Source organism: Drosophila gunungcola, assembly GCF_025200985.1.
Source record: "Drosophila gunungcola strain Sukarami chromosome 3L unlocalized genomic scaffold, Dgunungcola_SK_2 000003F, whole genome shotgun sequence".
NCBI lineage: Eukaryota > Metazoa > Arthropoda > Insecta > Diptera > Drosophilidae > Drosophila > Drosophila gunungcola.
The window spans coordinates 6,835,873-6,857,053 of NW_026453179.1; the positions used below are offsets into that span (position 1 = coordinate 6,835,873).

At 40.2% G+C, this 21,181-nt stretch overlaps 1 protein-coding gene across 1 annotated transcript in view; it reads left to right on the top strand.

Moving 5' to 3' along the window:
- Nucleotides 1–17,925, top strand: part of LOC128258147 (glutamate receptor 1) — a 30,836-nt gene extending 12,911 nt beyond the window's left edge. Inside the window, 13 exon segments of the mRNA XM_052989583.1 lie at nt 1,559–1,812; nt 2,976–3,140; nt 5,422–5,757; nt 5,942–6,043; nt 6,624–6,864; nt 7,508–7,602; nt 7,684–7,851; nt 10,366–10,480; nt 12,411–12,874; nt 14,097–14,341; nt 14,942–15,182; nt 15,184–15,408; nt 15,997–17,925. Of these exon segments, the coding sequence (XP_052845543.1) occupies nt 1,559–1,812; nt 2,976–3,140; nt 5,422–5,757; nt 5,942–6,043; nt 6,624–6,864; nt 7,508–7,602; nt 7,684–7,851; nt 10,366–10,480; nt 12,411–12,874; nt 14,097–14,341; nt 14,942–15,182; nt 15,184–15,408; nt 15,997–16,101 (2,756 nt within the window). The 3' untranslated portion in view covers nt 16,102–17,925.
- The last annotated feature ends 3,256 nt before the right edge of the window (nt 17,926–21,181 follow it).

Consider the following 21,181-nt stretch of genomic DNA (forward strand, 5'->3'; position numbering starts at 1 on the left):
GCAGTAGCAGCGGCAGCAGCAACAACAATGTCTAAATCAAAATCCAGCAGAAGCCAGAAGCAAAAAGCAAATCCCATTTTATCCGCAAACATAAATTGAAGACGCATTTGAGTTGCACCGACATGTCTCATGCGACATCCACCGAGAGCCAGTCGAGATTTTTCCATCCTTGGCATCCTGGCTGGCTTTTTCTTGGTTTTCCACAGCTCCTTCACATTTTTCCTTTCGCATTTTCCTTTGTTTGCTGCGTAGCCTGTAATACAAATCATCTGGCTGTCTGTTTGTACGTACTCCTCTGTCCCAAGCGCATTGAATCGTTGAGTCCTGACTCGTAAAGTTGAGGCAAGTCCTGCGGGAGGACGAAAAGGAGGAGCCCGAGCCGGAGCCTCGAGCCTCGAGTCTCGAGCACTGCGCTCGATTTAAGTGCGAATGAAAGCAGTTAGTTGCAGCCATAACTCAATAAGCACAAATGCAAATTGCGCTGGCAGAGGATTTGGATTCTCGTGCGCATATCAGGATGGCAGTGGGCCGTCGATGATGCCGGAATTGGGGTTCCCTGGCCCTGCCAAGTGGTCCAAAAGTTGGCCTTGCCCCGGGCCCTGGCATTGCCAACATGCCGCAGTTGGCCTAAATTCGGGGGCCCGAGTCCCATCAACCCGTCGTGGGGTATCTGCTGGATACGCAGTGGCATGTACGCATCCTTGTATCCGTTTTCGGTAAATTTCAAATTGAAACTGATTTTGCTCCTTTGGCTTTTGTTTGTGCGGGGGGGGGCGGGGGCAGGGGCGATGTTGCCAAGGGGGCGTGTATGGCCTATTTTTAGACAAAGCAAATGTCAAGGCGCAGGCGACAAAGAAAACTGGAGCGTTGTCTAGGCAGATTTTAAGGGATTTAAGTCTAAGCAAAAATGTACCCGAATTTAAGAGTGAACAGACTTAAATGGGGATATTATTTGATTTCTTTTATTTTCTGTATCATAAATGGTATTAGAACCTTTTAAATTTCCAACATTTTTAGTTGATATAAGCTTAGCTTTTGCCATCATATAACTGAAGCTTTAAAGCTTTCGTTGTTACAAAAATATCCTCTTCAAATGTGCCTTCACAGTTTTCTGAAAAAACGAGATAACTGAGTTGATAACATCAACTGATTAGCATCGGTTTCAATAAAGTAAGGCGCTTATTTCTGAATTTAGTTAAATTCGCATTAAACGAGCTGTCTGCATAAGCAGATTTCGGCGTGAACGGTGCTGTGAACTTGATTTGTCGTCGGGTGGATGGGCGTAACCCCTTTTCTGACCCCCTCCAGCCCCTGGGCTTCCTGTGAGCTGCAAATGCTCGTCTTGTTGATAAGGGACTGGGCATTGGGGGCCCATGGGCCCCGGGCTTATTCCTTCGCAGTGGCTAACGACTCGCAAAACTGTTGATGGCTGTAATTTGTGTGCCCCTGCTAATGCATCTATGTATCTGGCCATATGTCCGTGTCCGGGTGGCCCAAAATGTGTGTAAATTTGCCCGAAACTCAGTTAATTAACAGTATCACACTTGATAACCCGCAGGTCTGCTGCGCCTCCAGCAAATATACCAGGGCCTGCGCCCCGGCAACGAGTCCTTCCAAGTGGAGCTGGTCAAGCGCATCTCCAATGTCAGCATGGCCATCGAGTTCCTGCATACGCTGGAGCAGATCGGGCGGTTCGAGAACAAGCACATCGTCCTGGACTGCCCCACGGAAATGGCCAAGCAAATACTCATCCAGCATGTGCGCGATTTGCGACTGGGCCGTCGCACCTACCACTATTTGCTGAGTGGTCTGGTAAGTGTTGCCACTCCACAAACCCAAGGCCCAAACTAGACGCAAACCCAAGACGAACCCAGTACTTAAGTCCAGGACCAGTGGTTTAAATTAAACCAAACCGATTATCCTTATTTGTTTCGTCAATTTTCATCAATTCTATTCTTTTTTAAATGAGTTTATACATAAAATAGTTTGCAAAACGGAACTTACATATTACTTTCACAAATATAAGCCACTTATCAAAAGAAGTACAATTAAGTTATCTTCAATTAAAAAGACCATGAGCTTTTTTGTTAATATATTCTTTATTAAACATTTTTTAAATTAATAATTTGCCAAAATTTCCGACAACAACAACTTAATTTGCGATTAAGCGAATATTAAAAGAAAGATGTGTAGTACACAGCATAACAAATCTGAAATTTTCAAACCTTTTTTTTCGATTTCTCCACTGTACCTGTATCAGCGTTAAAACAACACTAATGAATTAGTTTAACAATGTTAAATATAACAATAACATAATCATCTTTATTTATTAAACCAATTGTAATCTCTAAAATTATATTTGAATGATTGTGTGAAGAATTCATAGTGTATTCATAACCACCGAAATAAACATTGACACAATCGATTAGCAAATATAGAAAAAAATAAGGTAAAAACTATTATAAACCTTAAATACTCACTGCACTGCGGATTTTAATCAAATTATTTTGTCTTGCAGTACAAAATGGGTTTTAAATATATGTTTCGTTTTAATAAATGTGTCTTGAAAATAAAGTAATTAATTCAAAACTAAATCAATAAACCCTATACATTTAGTTTCATAAAACTATATTGTATACCTTATTTTATTTTGATACTTTCGTGGTGTTCATTTAATACTCATCCTATTGAGAAATGATTTATACTCAATAGTTTAAAGTTCGTGAAACATAAGTTTAGTTAATATGAAATTTTTCTTTAGTGTAGTAACACTTATAAACACACAATTGGCTTAATTTATTAGGGTACTTTTCAATAATATATTTTTATAATATGCATTTTAAATATCTTTAAATTGACCATAATAACAATTCGAGCTAAAACCTCAAAAATAAGTAAAACACTCCCAATTACTACCGATTTTTCCCTCTGTACCTTTATCAACCCAATTCCAATTTGACTTTCCCGTATTGCAGGTCATGGACGATCGCTGGGAGAGCGAGATAATCGAATTCGGTGCCATTAACATCACGGGCTTTCGCATCGTGGACACGAACCGGCGGCTGGTGCGGGAATTCTACGACAGCTGGAAGCGCCTGGACCCCCAGATGAGTGTGGGCGCTGGCCGTGAATCGATTTCGGTGAGTAGCCGCTCCCGGCGAGGCCAGCACACTAGTTTGGCAGTTAAATATTTGCGGGGACTTAATGTTTGGCCGGGGCGACGGGTGTCGGCAGTGTAGCATAGTTTGCGGCGCTTTGTCGCTGCTATGCGCTCTGTTTGCGCTTGTGTTTGTGGCTCTGTTTGTGTTGCGTGTAGTCAAATACTCGTCCTCTTAGTCGTTCTAGTATGCGCATCCTGCGACAGATTTCAGATTTCACTTTTAGCGAGCGAGCGGGCAGGAGACAGATTGCCATCGCACAACTTGCAGTCAAAGGCACATGTGTCCTTGTCGCAACTGCTCCGTTGTCCTTGTCAATGATGCCAGAACCTAGACAAATACACTGCAGACAAATGGCCACAAGTCCAAAGCAACAAAAAAATGTATCTGAAAAATAGTTCAGATATTTAGTTCAATATTTAAAATATTTAAATTGAACTTAAACTCAATGTAGTCCCAAAATCATGGATCATTTATTTCTCGTGTTTCACAATTTTTTGTAGAACCATTGCTTTTCCTTTTTTACAAATACACATAATTAACGATTATTATTATTATGAATTTAATAACATATAGAAGAGGAAAGATTGAAAAAATTTTAAAATTATTATTTTGTATCTAACAATAAATTATTCTTTAATTTATATTTTTTTTTATTAATATTTGTTCAAGTGTAAAAAAGACAGCCTTGCGACAGCAGCATGTTGGTTTAGTTTGCGCTGGCTGGCTGTTTATATTTGTATTTCCTTGGCATTATCCTTGTTGACAAAGATTTCACTTTGTGGCGCTTAAACGTTAGTTGAATTCAGCTGCAGGACAGTTCTCTCCGGTCCAGTTCGGTCCGGTCTGGTCCGCTGTCCTTTCCATTTGGTCCGTTCCGGTACAGCTTCAGGACCGCTGCTCTCTTTGGCAGCGCTTGTTTGTTTATTTGACTTGCGTGTGTGTGCGGGGGAAATTCACATTAAAGTCTTTATGTGGCATTCCCTTTCGCTTATTTGTTTGCATGTTTGCCCAACTGCCAGTAGGCCAGTTTAAGAACTCGCCCAGCCGGCGGTTAAATATTAAATCAAAGTTTGCCCCACACTTTTGTTTGGGTTAATGTGCGACACGTTTCGTGGATCAAGACCCGCTGGGTCTTGGGCTAGCTTAACCTTAACCCCTAGTCGCCCCACCCGCAACACCTGCCCCGTTGGGGTAAATTTGGCGAACGATAGCTCGGCCCCAGAGGGCAATGGCTGGCAAAATTGTGAATAACAGCGTGTAATGCACTCATTAAACCACCTCACCAGTGTCGAATCCGCGAGGGGCTTTATGGACTATCATCCCGCTTCCTCGAGAATTATGTTATTATTATTCCCAAAACAATCCTTTTAGGTTCGGTTCATAGCCAAGTCCTGTGTTCCTCTAGCAACATTAACTTTTCTTTAATTACGAAATATTCATTTTTAGCATAAAGTAATTTAAAAATCCTGTATATTAGGTCTAAAAATTACAAAAATTAATAAAATTTGCATTTAATTATACTAATTGCATGTTTTTTTAATAGACCCCTAATTTTAAATTTTCATAAAAAAATTAAACTTGAAATCAGCATTGAAAGACTATAACAAAGTGTTAGTGGTAAGGGAAAAATATATTTAAAGCTTGAAAAATGAATCGCACTTAATTAAAATTTAATTAATATAGTAGTTGATCAATAAGGTCTAAAAAAGAAACGACTTTGACGAAATTCATTTTAATTACTTAGCTTTAAAGTTCATAATTGCTTTTTATAAAACTATACACTAAAAAAGCAAACAACTTATCTGTTCTTAACCCAAAAAAAAACTACTAAGCTAGTTAGTCATAAAAAAATTTAACTTTAAACATGCATTGAAAGCGTTTAGCGAAAATATAATTATAGTTGAAGGGTTTTGGTGTATTTTAATAAATGAATATGAAATCGCAGCGAATACAAATGTATTTAAATTGATTATTGAGAAATATATTTATTGAATGCCAAAAAAAACAAAAAAAGCAGGAACGTTACTTAATCAACTTAAATGTTAAACGTTATTTAAATAACAACATTTAAAGTTTTTGTGATGCAAAACATACAAAGCTTAAACCTTAGTTGAATTCAGATGCAGGAGGTTAAGAATGGCATCTTCTTAACCTTTAACTTCTGTCACATTTTCAATGAAACCAATGCTTTATTAATTTAATTTTCTAAAACTGTTCATCACAATACCTATCAAATAATCAATTTTTTCACGAAATGTAGGCCCAGGCGGCGCTCATGTACGATGCGGTGTTCGTCCTGGTGGAGGCGTTCAACAAAATCCTGCGCAAGAAGCCGGACCAGTTCCGGAACAACGTGCAGCGCCGCAGCCAGACGCTAATGGTGGCCCAGGCGGCGGCCTCGACGTCCAGCGACGGCTACAACTACAATGCCAGCGGTGGTGCCGGTGGTGGTGGTGGTGGTGGGGGCGGTGGATTCCCCGGCAGCGATTCCGGCGGATCCGGTGGCATGGCCTCGCGGGCCCTGGACTGCAATACGGCCAAGGGCTGGGTGAATGCCTGGGAGCACGGCGATAAAATATCGCGTTATTTGAGAAAGGTGAGTTAGAGCATCCATGTCCGCGACGACGAGATGATGTATACACAATGTACCGACATCGTCGACATCGACGACATCGATACACCTGCCAGTCGGGCAAACTGACAAAGCAATTAAGCACACACCATCCCTCAATGTTACCACTCTGTACTGAACATCCCACTTGGTATCTTTCGCTCCGCAGGTGGAAATCGAGGGACTAACCGGGGACATCAAATTCAACGATGACGGCAGACGCGTCAATTACACGCTGCACGTCGTCGAGATGACAGTAAACAGCGCCATGGTATGTGTTTTGCTGTCTAGTGTTGTTTGGGGCTGAGTGTAATGGTCCGCGTCAGCGTGAAGCCATCCGGGAAAAAGTTAAAGCCGTTTGCCCTGTGCACGTTCTAGGCAATAGTTTTAGCTTGGCTTTATTTGAAAGGAAATAATTCTATATATTTATTATCAAGTTTTTGCCAAAAAATGTGTTCCCCACTTTTAATTAGGTATTTAAAATTAGGTATTTAGAATGTACATTTTAAATGTATGCCGATTTCACTTTTAGAAATAATTGATTACATTTACCAATAAACAACTTTGATTTCATAAAATGTAATTAATCTTTGCTATTTATCCCCAAGTAACAAAGCTTAGCTAAACGAAACTGAATTAATAATTAAGTTCGGGCTGAGAAGTCAGTGTTATCCAAAAATTAAGCATGAAATGTTAGCACTGTGAAAAACAGAAAATAATGCAAAGTTAGGCAAATATCGATTCGCTTTGCTCCCTCTTGGGGAGCAAGGTGTCGATGGCTGCATTATTTATGGCCTGCCCACCTTAGTAATTTATAATCTTTCGGGGTTTCTTCTTCTCTGACAACTCAGGTCAAGGTGGCCGAGTGGAATGACGATGCCGGGCTGCAGCCCCTAAATGCCAAGTACGTCCGACTGCGTCCGCACGTGGAGTTCGAGAAAAACCGGACCTACATAGTAACCACCGTCCTGGAGGAGCCCTACATCATGCTGAAAAAGGAGGCGTATAACGAGAAGCTGCACGGCAACGAGCGATTCGAGGGTTACTGCAAGGACCTCGCCGATCTGCTGGCCAAGGAACTGGGCATTAACTGTAAGTGAATGCGTGATGCGCGATGCCCTGCTTAATCGGGCGTGTAAGCTCTCCGCCTGCGATATACGTTTTGGTACACTGAAGCAAATTTATATACTCCTTTTTTCCGATTTATTTAATTTGTATTTATATAAAAAAACACATTTCGTAATGTTCTCTCTTTTTGAAATTCCTAACCTCGATAAGCTCTTTTTATAGTGATGTTTAATTTTTAAATTTCCGAAATCTAAAATATAATTGTCACACTTAAATCTTTTATATATAAAGGGCATATTAATTGTGAACTTGAAACATTTTGCCAGCACCCGCCAATTTATAGCTACAAAATCAGTTTAAAAACTATTTATTTTAAAACTAATATCTTTAATGAAAATTTGAATTACACAATACACACTGTAGTATTTTTTTTCAAAAACTATACATAGTTTTTAAATTATTTAGTTGTGTCACAAAGCTTTTCTAAAATAATAAGCCCAATGTCATACAACTATAGTTTCAACGTATTATTTTGTTAAATAAAAGTTTCTTGATATCAAAACATACAAACTTTGTTTTTTAAAATAATTTTATTTTAAACGTATAATATATTTTTTATATTAATTATAACATATACTCCCCCTTTTTGCATGTGTGTCAATTGCAGATGAGCTGCGCTTGGTCAAGGATGGCAATTACGGCTCCGAGAAATCCAGCGCCCACGGGGGCTGGGACGGAATGGTGGGGGAGCTGGTGCGCAAGGTGAGTTACTCCGTCCGGAGTGTCCCTTTCTCCCGCCCGCCCCCTCTGACTCATGACCCAACTGAACTCCTTCGCTTGCAGGAAGCGGATATTGCGATTGCCGCCATGACGATTACCGCCGAACGCGAACGTGTCATCGACTTTAGCAAGCCGTTCATGTCGCTGGGCATCTCCATCATGATTAAGAAGCCAGTGAAGCAGACGCCCGGCGTGTTCAGCTTCATGAATCCTTTATCACAGGAAATTTGGGTGCGTATATGCTGGGAGTTTCCCGAGTTTCCCGAGTGTTTCTATCCCCTATCCCATGTCCCCATTTCCCAATCACCTTGTCCTTTGGATGCGTAGACTTTGCTTCATTGGCACCCAGCGAAGCGATGCAACTCGAGATGCTGGCACTGCTGCGGATTTTCCCTCGTCCTTCCCGATTGTGGGTGGATTATCCTTAAAGCCGAGAACATTTTAATCAAGACTTAGCCGCTACTATTGAAATTGCCAGCGGGCAGTTGGCACTGCCTCCCTATTTCTAATTATTTCCTGTCTCAAAAACCGTCTTAGACTTTCAGCCGACTAAACACACAGCGCAATGTGCTTATGCTTCACTTTGGTAACGAGTCAAAATGTTGCAAAAATTGCGCTGCATACAAATGAGTAAAGTTTTTAAACAATTTCTTCATTTCTGTTTCTGTTTCGCCGCCGTTTCCGTTGGTAATTTTTACGCTCGCCAATTTTTTCCTCTATTTTCATTATTTTTCGCGGGACTTTTTTTTGCCTCTCGTCGAATGACGAAGATGGCTGCATGGGACAAAGTTTGCAGCAAAGTTTCGACTTGTATATTTATTTCTTCTGGTTTCGGCTTCAACTTGGCACCACGTAAGCTCCCAAAGTTTAATAGAGTAAACGACAAAGTTTTTTGTGCTTTTCCCACTGTTTGCCTTTTTTAACATTACTCGCATAAACACAGCAGCAGTCGGTGGGAGTTTTCCCAAAATTACGTGGCCGTCAAGTTTTAAATTTAGCGCTAGTCTCTGGTCCGAAGTTTGGCGCTCGAGGCTTGTTTAAATAATGGCAAGCCATCAAATTTGTATGAGCGTTTAGTTGATGTTTATGTTGCACACGGGCGTCCTTCCCCAACTACTGAAAGCCAGGAGTATAGGATAACTGTGTAGACAATTAAACAAATTAGATGAGTACCCACGACCCACTGACACTAATGCGCAGTAAATGCCAAAAATTATGACGACAGAGGCTGTTAAATTTATGCACAATAAAAAATTCATAAAAAAAGGGGCACAGCCTAAATCGGAACGTCGAAACGAAAGTCAAAGAGTGTTGACAGCGCGACAAACGGAAAATTAAATGCTTATAAAAGTCGGCGAACAGCGCGCCAAAGTGAAAGCTAATGCGTAATTTGACATGAGCTAAAAAATTACAAATGCAAATTAGTTTCCAGGGGTCGGGAGTAACTGAGCTCCGAGGAAGGAAGCGAAAGTGTATGGAGCAAAAGAAAAGGCAAAAGCCAAGGCGCAAAGTTAACAAGCTAATAAAAAAGTCTTTTACAAAAAATTTATCATAAATTAAATGAAGCATTTTAGCTGCACACACATACACAATCTGAAAAGCAGCAACAAAGCGCCACAATCCCATTTAGAAGGGTGTGAGAGTGTGTGGTGAAGCCATTGAGGCATATGAAAGCAGCGGCGACAAACGACAAGGACACACCTTTCCTTCCGCACAAAGGCGTTCTCCATGGCACCCATTCAGGTGCCGACAGATCCGGCACAAAGGAGCACAAACACTTGGAAGCCCTACACTGGGGTAAATAGCCGGATCTTAAAATATCTGAAATACTTATTTCAACCAGCGCCTAAACTAATTAGTCGCGAGTATATTTATTTTGAATGCTCAGAGAATTACTGTCTTTATAAAATACATTTTTTTTTTATTTTAATTGAAAGATTAGCTTACAAAAATGAATATTACGTAAAAGATGAAAGAAAAGGGTCGACCTTATTGCAAAGTGTATAAATGAATACTCAGTTAACATATTTTTAACTCAATTTAAGTATTTTTCACTTTGATTTTCATATAGTGCGGATTTTAGTATAAACAAAATATTAAATACAATTAATTATAAAATTATATAGGTATTCCACTTTTTTTACCAGTTTTATATATTTAGTTTGTTTAAGGACTTTGACTTTAGTTTTTATACTTTACGCAGAGATTGTTTATGATTATGTATGTACTTTCGAACACACTTTTTTACAAATTTTCCGTACAGTAGGTGTAGTACCAACAAACACGAGTGTTTTGCATCAGGCATAAATGCTTAAATTGTAAATAATTAATTCAAAATGCTAATAAATTATTTTGCGCTCAATAAAATAATCAAAAAAGAAATTGTTCGCTGTGTAGGCGCTGCAACACCAACAGTAGCAACTGTTGCCGACAGCAGAGTTGCTGTTGCTCCTGTCAATGTCCTTGGCTGCTATTGTCTTGCTCCTTCGCACTCCGCACGCCGCGCTCCTTTCCAACGTTCCATTAGGTTAATGTTTCGTTATTTTCTAGGAAGCCCCGGCCGCTTCCGCTTCAATTAGCTAAGAAAATTTAATGAAAAAAAGCAGCAAAAGCTGCAGCAGTCGGTAAATTCGTAGCGGCTGCTGGCACAGGTGCCATTCTTTCATGTTCCGTGTCACGAGCGTCTCATGTTTACTCACCACCTTTCATTTTGCAACTTTCTTTTTTCCTTTCCCCTGCCAACAGGTGAGCGTCATCTTCAGCTACATCGGCGTGAGCATCGTGCTCTTCTTTGTGTCGCGCTTCTCACCACATGAATGGCGGCTCGTGCAACAGCCGCCGCAGCAATCACAGTCGCCAGGTAAGTGTACCTGCACCCACACATCTGTTCTTTTCATTTTTAAAACAGGGGGCCATGGTTGCCTGGCTTGCAGCGGGGGTATTTGAATATTGAATTAAATTGCGCGCTCACGAAAAGTTCATGCTGGTATAGGAACAACAATGTTTTAATGGTGGCGCTTGCTTAAGAAAAAAAGCTGAATAATTTGCCTTACCCTAAGAGGTCCTCCACAAAAGGAGCTCTGCAACTGTATGACAGAGCTTAATTCATTGAAAATGAGTATTCATATTTCTATGGAAAGCAATTATGAATTAAGGCATACATAAACACTGAACATTATTAGAATCATTTTGGTTACATTTTTTTTATAATTTTTCGTCGTAGATTTACTTTAAATTGAGTTGGCTAAAGGCTTAGCTTTTTCTTCAATAAAATAAAAACTTAAACACCCATTTAAAGAACCATAACCTGACCATTTCAAATTCGTTTTTAATCACTTTTTGCCATATTTTAGAAAAGAGTGCTAAAATCTTTAAAACTTTGTAGGTCAAAAAAGATTTACCAATGTTTAGCAAAGTAATGCTGGTTATACAATGTGAATCAAACCATGATTTGCAAATTTGTACTTAAAATTACTTAATTTTCCTCAACAAAATTCCTTATCAGAATTAAGTTAGTTAAGTTACGTATATAAGCATTTATTGTATCACTTTTAAAACTCGAAGCTTGCATAAAGGCACAAAATTTCTATAATTGCACCTTGCTGAGTGTTAGCCAAAAAAAAAGGGAAAGAAATGCCAAGCGGAAGATCCAAAATCTCGTAATTGTATGCATCTGCTACAACTTTCCACTTGTTTTGCATTCGATTTCATTTGATTTCATGGAAATTCAATTATTTCAATTCAATTTGCCTCACTAGCACTGCTGTAGGAATTCAGTTGACAATCGGAGCCAGAAACACATATGAACTGGCAGTTAGTCAGACCAAAAGAGAAACAGGACCGGCGATGTGGAGTGGCTGTTCATAACAATCTATTGACATCCTGCAAAACATCCTTAATGTAATTTTAGCGGAAAGTAAACAACATTTTGTATGCAGGCAGCGTTCGCAGACAGTGTAAAAACGGAGATAGATAAACAGAGACCCAGTGCTTTGGAAAGCGACAAAGGCAAGTGCAAAATAGAACCTGGCACAGAGTGCAGGAGCATGAAAGTACACGCCATGCCGGCAGCAAAATCAGCATCAGCATCCACATCAGCATCAGCATCAGCATCACGAACAGGAATGTCAGGAGAATGGGGCGGCAGTAGCGGCAATGTCATCACATCTCCGCCAGACAGTCAATGGCTTTGCAATTGAAGCAAATGGGGAAGAGAGACTTGGCTATGGGTTTGATTGCATATCAATTAGAGCAGGCGCAAAAAGCCAAGCCAAACGAAATGATTGAAACTTGGACAGTCGACATGGGCACGTACTGGCAACTCACTCCCTGCTCAATTCCCGTTCACACTGAGCGAACAAACATGATTTTGGATCAGAAAGAATAGGTTATCTTTATCTAAAAGCGTTTTGTATTGATTGGGTTCATTAATCCCTAAGTGCAGCATCTGCATTTTACCTTATTTAGTGTACTTTAGTGGCATACTATTTGGTATCATAAGGAGAGCTTTTATTGTTACCTCGTCGTTTTTAAATCCGATTTCAAACCATTTTTTGTTAAATCTTAAAAAATACTTCTAAGCCAGTTCATGTTTTGGTTATTTAAAGAACACCCAGCCAAACTAATGCTTTTAAAAACAATTGCGTCTGTCGACAGTTGGTATATTTATATAATATATTAATATACTGTTGTCTAGAACTAGAAGGATTTGTTTTCGGTGCTTCACCAGACTGCGTTTGCCGTCTGCGGTTTCGTTTTGCGGCAACTCACTGGGTTGATTCCTCTTTCAGATCCGCATGCACATCACGAACAGCTTGCCAATCAGCAGCCGCCCGGCATTATCGGGGGTGCCCCGCTGCCCGCTCCGCCCGGCCCGCCGACTCCGGGCGCCCAGACGGCAGCCGGAGCAGCAGCCCTGCAGGCGGCCCTCTCCGCCGGAAGTCTCGGAGGAGCCGGCGGCTCCGGCTCGACGGCGGTGAACGAGTTCAGTGTGTGGAACGCCTTCTGGTTCTCGCTGGCCGCCTTCATGCAGCAGGGGTGCGATCTGTCGCCGAGGTCCGTGTCCGGACGAATTGCAGCCGCCTCGTGGTTCTTCTTCACCCTCATACTCATCTCCTCGTACACGGCCAACCTGGCCGCCTTTCTCACCGTGGAGCGGATGGTCACGCCGATCAACTCGCCGGAGGACCTGGCCATGCAGACGGAGGTGCAGTACGGCACTCTGCTGCACGGCTCCACCTGGGACTTCTTCCGGGTGAGTAGCAAATTGACAGGGGCCTCTGCACTGAGGGAAATAAGTTGGGCATTACAATTGTTGATTAAATAAAGACCTTTCTTTATTCAATGAAAATTTAACTTTAAAGTATATGTATTATATTAGAGACATTTATGGAAAACAGCTTAAAATAGAAAAACATATATTAGTAAGGGAAACTTACTAAATTGGCTTTGAATACAAAATGTTTGCACTCAAATAATCGTACCCAAAAACTTCAGAGAAATGTATAGTCCAAAGTAAGCAAAGATTTTGAAAACCAAAGCGTCTTAAAAAGTGATAAGTGCTCGTGTGATGAAAGTTATCAAAAAAGTTGTTTTATAAAGATTTATAACCAACGATGGCCTCGAGTTTTCACTTCGATGTGTGTATACAAAAATACAAGGCCACTAAAACCAACAATAATAGTAAAAAATAAATCATTAAAAAATCATTAGAAAGTGCTATCTGATAAACACTTATCATTGGCTGGAGCTTTAAAAAATGCTGTTCTCAATTATTTTTACTGCATACCTATGTACCTTTTTTTTTGTCAGACTCCCCAGAGACATAAGAGTCCCGATTGCCTAGCAGCCAAATTAATTTGGGGTGCTCATGTCACACTCATTTGACAACCGCACAATGGGCGAATCAAAGACAATAAAAGCCAACAGTCAAGAGCTAGAAAACCATTAGAATTTGCGAGCTGAGCCTTTTGAGACGTCAAAATTGAGAGGCCCCAGCCGGGCCAAGGATTAATTTGTGTTAGACGAGGAATAAAAAGCAATTTGCCGCCCGTCACCGCCCGTCACCGCCCCTTTTACCACCCACCACGCCCATCCCTTCGTTCAGCAATCCACATTCCATTTCTCGGGCCGTCAATCGGGCCAAAAATGCAAAAGAAATGGGACGCAATTCTATTTTTTATGGCTACATTTATTTGAGATGCTTTTAAGCACACTTACGCCCTGCTGCCTCACCATGTGAGCAGATATTATATATATTGGGTACATATATAGGGCGACAGCCGTTGGTAGTCGACTAGGAACATTATGCTGATGGATGTCTGGCCAAATCGGGTATCCCTATCCGCCTGCATTCGACTGTCGCGGGATGCCGAGGCGTATACGTACTATACTATACTATATATATGGCGTGCCCATTCCGGCTTTTCCGTACTCCGCACTTTATATTTTCGTTCGTTTGTCCTTTGTACCCGCAGCGTTCCCAAATCGGACTCCACAACAAGATGTGGGAGTACATGAACTCGCGCAAGCACGTCTTCGTGAATACCTACGACGAGGGCATCAAACGCGTGCGCACCTCCAAGGGCAAGTACGCCCTGCTGGTGGAGTCCCCCAAAAACGAGTATGTGAACGCCCGCGAGCCCTGCGACACAATGAAAGTGGGCCGCAATCTGGATACAAAGGGATTTGGCATCGCCACGCCGCTCGGTTCGGCGCTCAAGTGAGTACACTGCGGGGAAATGGGGCTTCTTAAGTTGGCCATTTACTGAGCCCGCTTTCCAGCTAGACATAAAGAATTGTATATTACAATTGAACGTTTTTGGTTGATGCAATAATATTTTATGGAACCACCCCTTAAAGACCATTTATTATAGAATCAAGTGTCCCAAATTTTTTGGCAACCTTTTTTGAAGTTCTTATATTCGATATTATAAAGGAATTTAATTTCTAATTGATTTTATGCTAGTCATTAATAGCAATACAAATTAATATTTTATAAAATAAGCTTAAAATATTTTTTTTGCTTCTTAAAGGTTTTTTTGTCCTTATTACAAGCACTTTTATCAGCTTTTGAAAGCAAGCTAAAACTTTTAGCTTAATTTTCGTAATCGTAGTTTTGAAATAAAATTGTTCCTCCAAGTCGGAATTAGCAATAAATCCCCTAAAGGTATTGCTCTCAGTGTAGGAACGGAATCCGAGTGCTGTAAGGCAGTCCGAAATTGATGCCTTTTAGGGTGAGGAGCTGGGGATTTGCCAACCAGAGATGAAAGCTAACCCACATACTTAACAACGCCACCTTCACTCTCCTCCCCCCCAACAGGGACCCCATCAATCTGGCCGTGCTGACGCTGAAGGAGAACGGCGAGCTGATCAAGTTGCGCAACAAATGGTGGTACGACAAAACGGAGTGCAGCACCCACAAGGAGGGCGCCTCGCACAACGAGCTATCGCTGAGCAATGTGGCTGGGATATTCTACATACTGATTGGCGGCCTGCTTGTCAGCGTGTTCGTGGCCATCCTGGAGTACTGTTTCCGGAGCAAGGACTCGCGCTCCACTTCCTGGCGGATCCGGCATGGGAATGGGCATGGGCATGGGCATGGGGCTGGGCGGAGTGGGGGGCGGCAGTCTGGGCAAGGCCAACGGCTCCATGATGCTGGGCCCTTCGAGCGCCGTGCCCGGCGTGATGCCGTCCACACATCAAAGGAGCGCGCTGACGGACACCATGCACGCCAAAGCGAAATTGACCATCCAAGCGAGTCGCGACTACGACAATGGACGCGTCGGGGTGAGTTCAAAAAACATATACACAGTTTAAAGTATCAATTCTACACTTACTTTCACCAACTTGTTGACTTGTGAGCACGGAACATTCAGAAATACCGAAATATAATTCTAAAATAATGTTTCAGAAATCTCTACGATATAATTGAAAATGCTCAACTTTATTTTGGAATCACAATTAAAACAAATGTTTAAGGTATCTTCATTTTGATAGGCTAAAAATAATATAAAAGTAATCGCTGCCTGTCAGACTAACTTAATAAGAACACATTACCTTACAAAAACATGGTTATGAATCGTATATGAATTAGTAGGTTTATAATTGTTTGGATAGAATAATATAACATAAAGGTTGTTTTTAAGGTCAAATGTTTTAACACATTAAACATTTTTATTTTAATCGATTTTTGTGAAACATCTTTTTGCGCTTCCAAGGGAATTATTCTTAAATACAAATATTAACGTAGGATAAAAATTAAAATGATTTTTTTTCTGTGTCGGTGACAATTCCTAGCTACAAACTGGGAAAGTGCGTTCTATTTTTAGCGCACTTGCGATGTGTATACGGGCATTGATTCTAATCCACGCACAGTATCTCAATTGTGCCTCGTTGCAGTATTACCCACCCGCCCAGCTCTCGGCCACGCCCCCCGACACCGGGGACGCCCTTCACATGAACGCTCACGGGCAGGTCTGACATGAGCACGCGCAGGAGTCGCGCCTCTGACGCACCCCCTGCGCCCCCACGATCCGCCGGATAATGGCCAACAGTCGCCAGGAGACGGAGAAGATGATGGGTGGTGGTCACGGTGGTCACGGTGGTCACGGTGGCCACGGTGGCCACGGCGGCACCGTCACCGTATCCGTACCGGCCACCTGCTCGGGCAGCATGAACGGCAGCCACGAGGGCAGCCTCACCTTGTCGCCGGGCAGCGGGAGTGCCACCCTGATGCGCCACTCGCCGGACATCAACCAGCATCCGTATGGCAAGTAAGTGCTCGGATGGGTTAGCTATAAGGACACCTAGTTGTAAGTACCACTTGAAAAGCCGCCAAACATCTGCATTCACATACACACGGACATGAGCTCTATAAATGCTGCATACTTTGAGGTGTTGGCAGGAATTTTTTTCGTTATTTCGCCATTGCACCTTTAAACTTTCTCCGAAATTAAGCAAAATTATTTTGAAATGTTCTCAATGAGCCCATTGTCCCGCTTATTCTCTATTGAAAAACCTTTTTTATATTTCATGAACAATTACTTTTCATGCCACGATTTTAAATTAAATGGATTGCAAAAGTGAAAATTGTAGAATATGTCATAAAATTCTTGGCACACTTGAGAAGCGATTGCTTGCGATATTAAAGGTTATAAATTTGCAATAAGTGCACCAGAATTTCAACAATAAATCTCGACGCTGAGCGATGCAACAAAGTATGCAGCTTTATTTATGTGGCCACATTCAAATAATTGCGCTGCGCAATCAGTTGGTAAATTTTTTTAGTCTGTCAGCAATGCAATGCAAATGAATGGTATAAATTATTGCATTACTGTTAACAGTCAGCTGAGCTGAGTTGTGCCGAGGATCGGATCGGATGAGATGCAGTCAGGTGGGCCGGGGAAATGTGAATGGGAGATATGAGGGCAAACAACCGAATGACAACATACACGAGGCGGAAGAGACAACATGCTAAACACGAAATAACCATAAACACACAGAAATACGCGGCCAGCTGCATACTTACATATATAAACACTGCAATTCATTGCATTCAAATGACTGATTAATATTTTTAATAAACACCACATGCGCCGCAACTCAATAGCTAAATGGAAAACATGGGATAAGTGTTCATAGCGGGATATTCATTTTTTTCCTCCTCAATTATCATTGCGGGATTTGTTGTCGCTTATTTGTTTATAATTAAATTACAGAAAATATGGGCAAAAAAAACGCAAATGAATACAAAGCGAGTGTCAGAGGGGGGCCCAAAACAAATATTGTAATAAATTAATTAGCGCTAAATAAAGAAAATAGTTTAACCCATAGTTCAGCTCATGAATGCAAAACAAACAACTGAAAAAATGTGACGAGAGGCTAAAAAGCAGAATTTTAATTAAATTTATTTTGAATGAAATTGTTTTGATTCCTGAGCTGCGAAAAGTGGAAAGAACTTTAACAGATTATTACGTTTAGACAATTTCAATCCATTTTTGTTATAAACGAGATTTATTTTTTGTTTTACAAATATATACATAAAAGTAAAGGGTAAAAAATGTTTTACTCTGGCCCCCTATGAGTAGCTACTAACTATTAGGATAGGCTAGATATAACGTTTGAATTGTGAGCCAAATCAAGCAACAACAAGAGCCGCATACTTCCGCATTGAAATTGGACAGGGCAAACCGGATGTAGCTGTAATTAATAATTGTAAAAAAACAAACTCTAAGTGTAGTTAAATTGTAGCATATTTGGTATATTTTGCATTGGCATGGTTCACATTCTTTATTGTACATAAAACATGAGAGATGCCACATAAATGGGCACTAGTTGAACGTTATAACAATAAGAGGAAGGAGCGAAATACCATAACAATGATCAAGTCATATCAAAAGGCATTAAAAATGGTACTAAGATTATCCAAACTAAAATAACAAGATTAAAATAAAAAATTTAATTGAGAAATACTTAAAACTATTGTAAAATATTTATGAATTTATTCTTGTTAGCTGAAATTTGTGTGTGCATAAAGTTGATTAGAGATTTTCTTTTTAAAATCAATTAATTCTTCGGTTTATGCTCACATCCCTTATGGTTTTTGGTATTGTTGTGAGACTAAATGTTTTATAAGCCAGGGGAGACTTCTAACAACAACTGTTGCAGGTGAATTGCATTTAAACTCAATTTTAGTTATTTAATCTATGACAAAATCAAAACTCAAATCAAACAAAGCCGCTAAAGTGCATAAATAAATTTAATATCAATAGTAAACAGAAAATTCAAATAAAACTACCGAGATATATGTATGTGCAAGTGCAAGCGTAAATACCTATGAATATAAATGGTAAACTGTCTAAACAAATAAGTATTTATATATATCTACAAATACGTATGCAACCGGACAACTGAAATGTGTTGCTAGGTAGAACTGCGAATCAAATCAGATAATAAAACCAGAGACAGCGCCAAGCCCGAATGAAAAAACTCAATTGACACCGCCACAAAAGACAAGGCAAATCAAGCAAATTTTGCCCACGGCAACATGACTACAATATTAAAGAGATCAAAAAAACAATTAGTATTAAAAAACATAGCTGTAAGTCTAAATCAAAGTTAAGTATAAAAAATTGTATTTTGTGCCATGACACTTTCATTTTCATTGATTTAGTCCTATCGTTGCCCGGAAACCTTTTGAGATTCAGTTTTTTTTTACATCCTACCGTATATAGTCGTGCATAACCATGTGTATAAATTTAAATTTATTTGTAAAATATTACCAAAGTAAACATATGGAAATGAGCAACAGACGGAGCGGGACATTTGATATATTTATTAATATTTAGCAAACATATTGTTATCGAATTGCATTTAACTGCCCGAAACCAACGTGAAAGCATAATGACAGCAAACAAAGATGGTAAATAAAACTAGCATAATAATAAACATTTTAAACGCCTCGTTCGTTTCTTTTGGGGGAATCGGAATCGGAATTAGAATTGGAATCTAAATCTGATGGATCATCTGGCTGAGTAAATGAATTATTCATCTCCTGCCAGGGTCTTAGCACTCCATTCCTCTGGCCCGTCGTTAATCCAAATGAATTAAGATAAATTTGGCTGAGCAAATAAACCAGCCTGGTTGGCATTCAGCCCGGTCGAAGCCAACTGACTTAGGTAGCTGAAAGCATTTGCACAAATTGACGGTCTACCGCACTTGCCACATGCGGCAGCTGAGAAATGCTGGAGCACTCGCACACACAAACAGGCGGGAGGATGCCTTTATTATGAGGTCGCCGTGTGCATTGCAGTGACATGGAGAACAACCCACTTACCACCGAGTAACCACCAACCACCCCTTAAAGCAGAGATGAAAAGGGTATACCTGAAGTACATTTTAATGTACAAGCCACTTTTCTTTAAATATATATTTAAATTATTTATTAAAAAACCGTACACTTATAAAATTTAATTGAAAATTTTCTTAAGTCTAATTAATGCGACTAAAATGTACATATTTATAACCGCACCTAATGGCAAAAAATTATCAAATATGCAGTACATATGATCAAACATATATGTTAGCTATGCATTTCCTTCTTTTTCTCCTTTTTCAAAGCCCTTTTTAATAATATGGTACAACAAATTAATTATTTTAGCAAGTTTATGCGTTCACTTTTAGATATATGACTAGTGGGAATTCAATAACAGCCTATTTAAAATAAACACTAAGGTACAACTCGGTGTTTAAAACTCCTTAATGTTCATATTTAGTTAAACACACAGGGTAGGTTTTTAGTATCTAGACATAAGGATTTTATATCCTTTTCAGAAGGAAATAAACAAAAAAATGAAAACAAATACTCCCTGGTATTAATTTTTTATTCATGTTTACTCAGCCGAAGAATGCTTGGTTGAGGTAAGATGTACTTTAGCTAAGTACCTAGATGTGTACCTGAATACTCCCCATCACTGCCCCAAAACGCAGTAGCCTAGGCCCCCTCCTTCTGATTTCGGTAAACTATTTACTAGATTCCCTTGCTGTGTGTGCTACATGAACTAAATGCGTTTGCGGTTGAATTGTTGCCTTGCCGTTTGTTTTGTTGCCACCAACTCCACTGCAACATAATTAGAAAGCGGGATGGCGGAGTGGCGGGATGGCTGGCAAGTCGGAAGTCATGATTCACGAGTGCCGCACACGCCGCAGTAATTAACACACAAACGGCCAAGTCAAACCCACCAACTGCCAACTGCCGGAGTTAGCAGGGCGGCTTAAGGACGCCCAGTGTTGGCTTAAAGACCACTGCAAACCTCAAAAGATCTGCAGCTCGCAACCGCCCACTAGCACTTACTTTCCACATTAGCATAAAAACCACTGGGCCAGGGCGTGAGACTTTTGGACCCAAGAAACTCCCCCGCCCAACAAAGCAGCCCTTGGGGTATGAAATTTTCCATTTGACAAGTGCCAAAGTTGGGCCGTCATAAAATTAGCGCCGTTTTTAACTTTGCTCAGTACACAAAAGGCATCAGACGGTGGTGGTATGGGAGAAAATGGTGGGTCGAATTCCCACAAATCCCTTTCCCCAAAAAAATCTACCCTCCCAAAAAGTACACACTAAGCAAATAAAGAAAAGGCCAGCCAAAAGTGGAATCATAAAAAGAAAACTCCTCAAATTTTCAGCTATGGATGAACTCGTGACTCAAGATATCAACATTTTTCAAAATAAAAGTATCCCGACATATAATATGACTTTATAAGGCCTCGATATAATTTAGATCATGTGTTTTCACCTTTATGGTAAGCTTAACCTTTAGTATTAAATTTAAAAAAAATCTTAAAGTTTTATAGTTTTTTAGCTTTTAAGACACGGAAATCTGTATCATTTTGAATCCCAGTAATAGCCTTTAGACAATTATTCTCGAAAGTTATACAAGCGTTTAGACATATATCAAGAGGAAAGTTGGTAGAAACCAGAAAATTTAATTGAAATAATCATAATTTAAGAAATGATGTTCTTAGAAATCAATTTTTTTACCCTTATTTCCTGGTTGATAGAGTT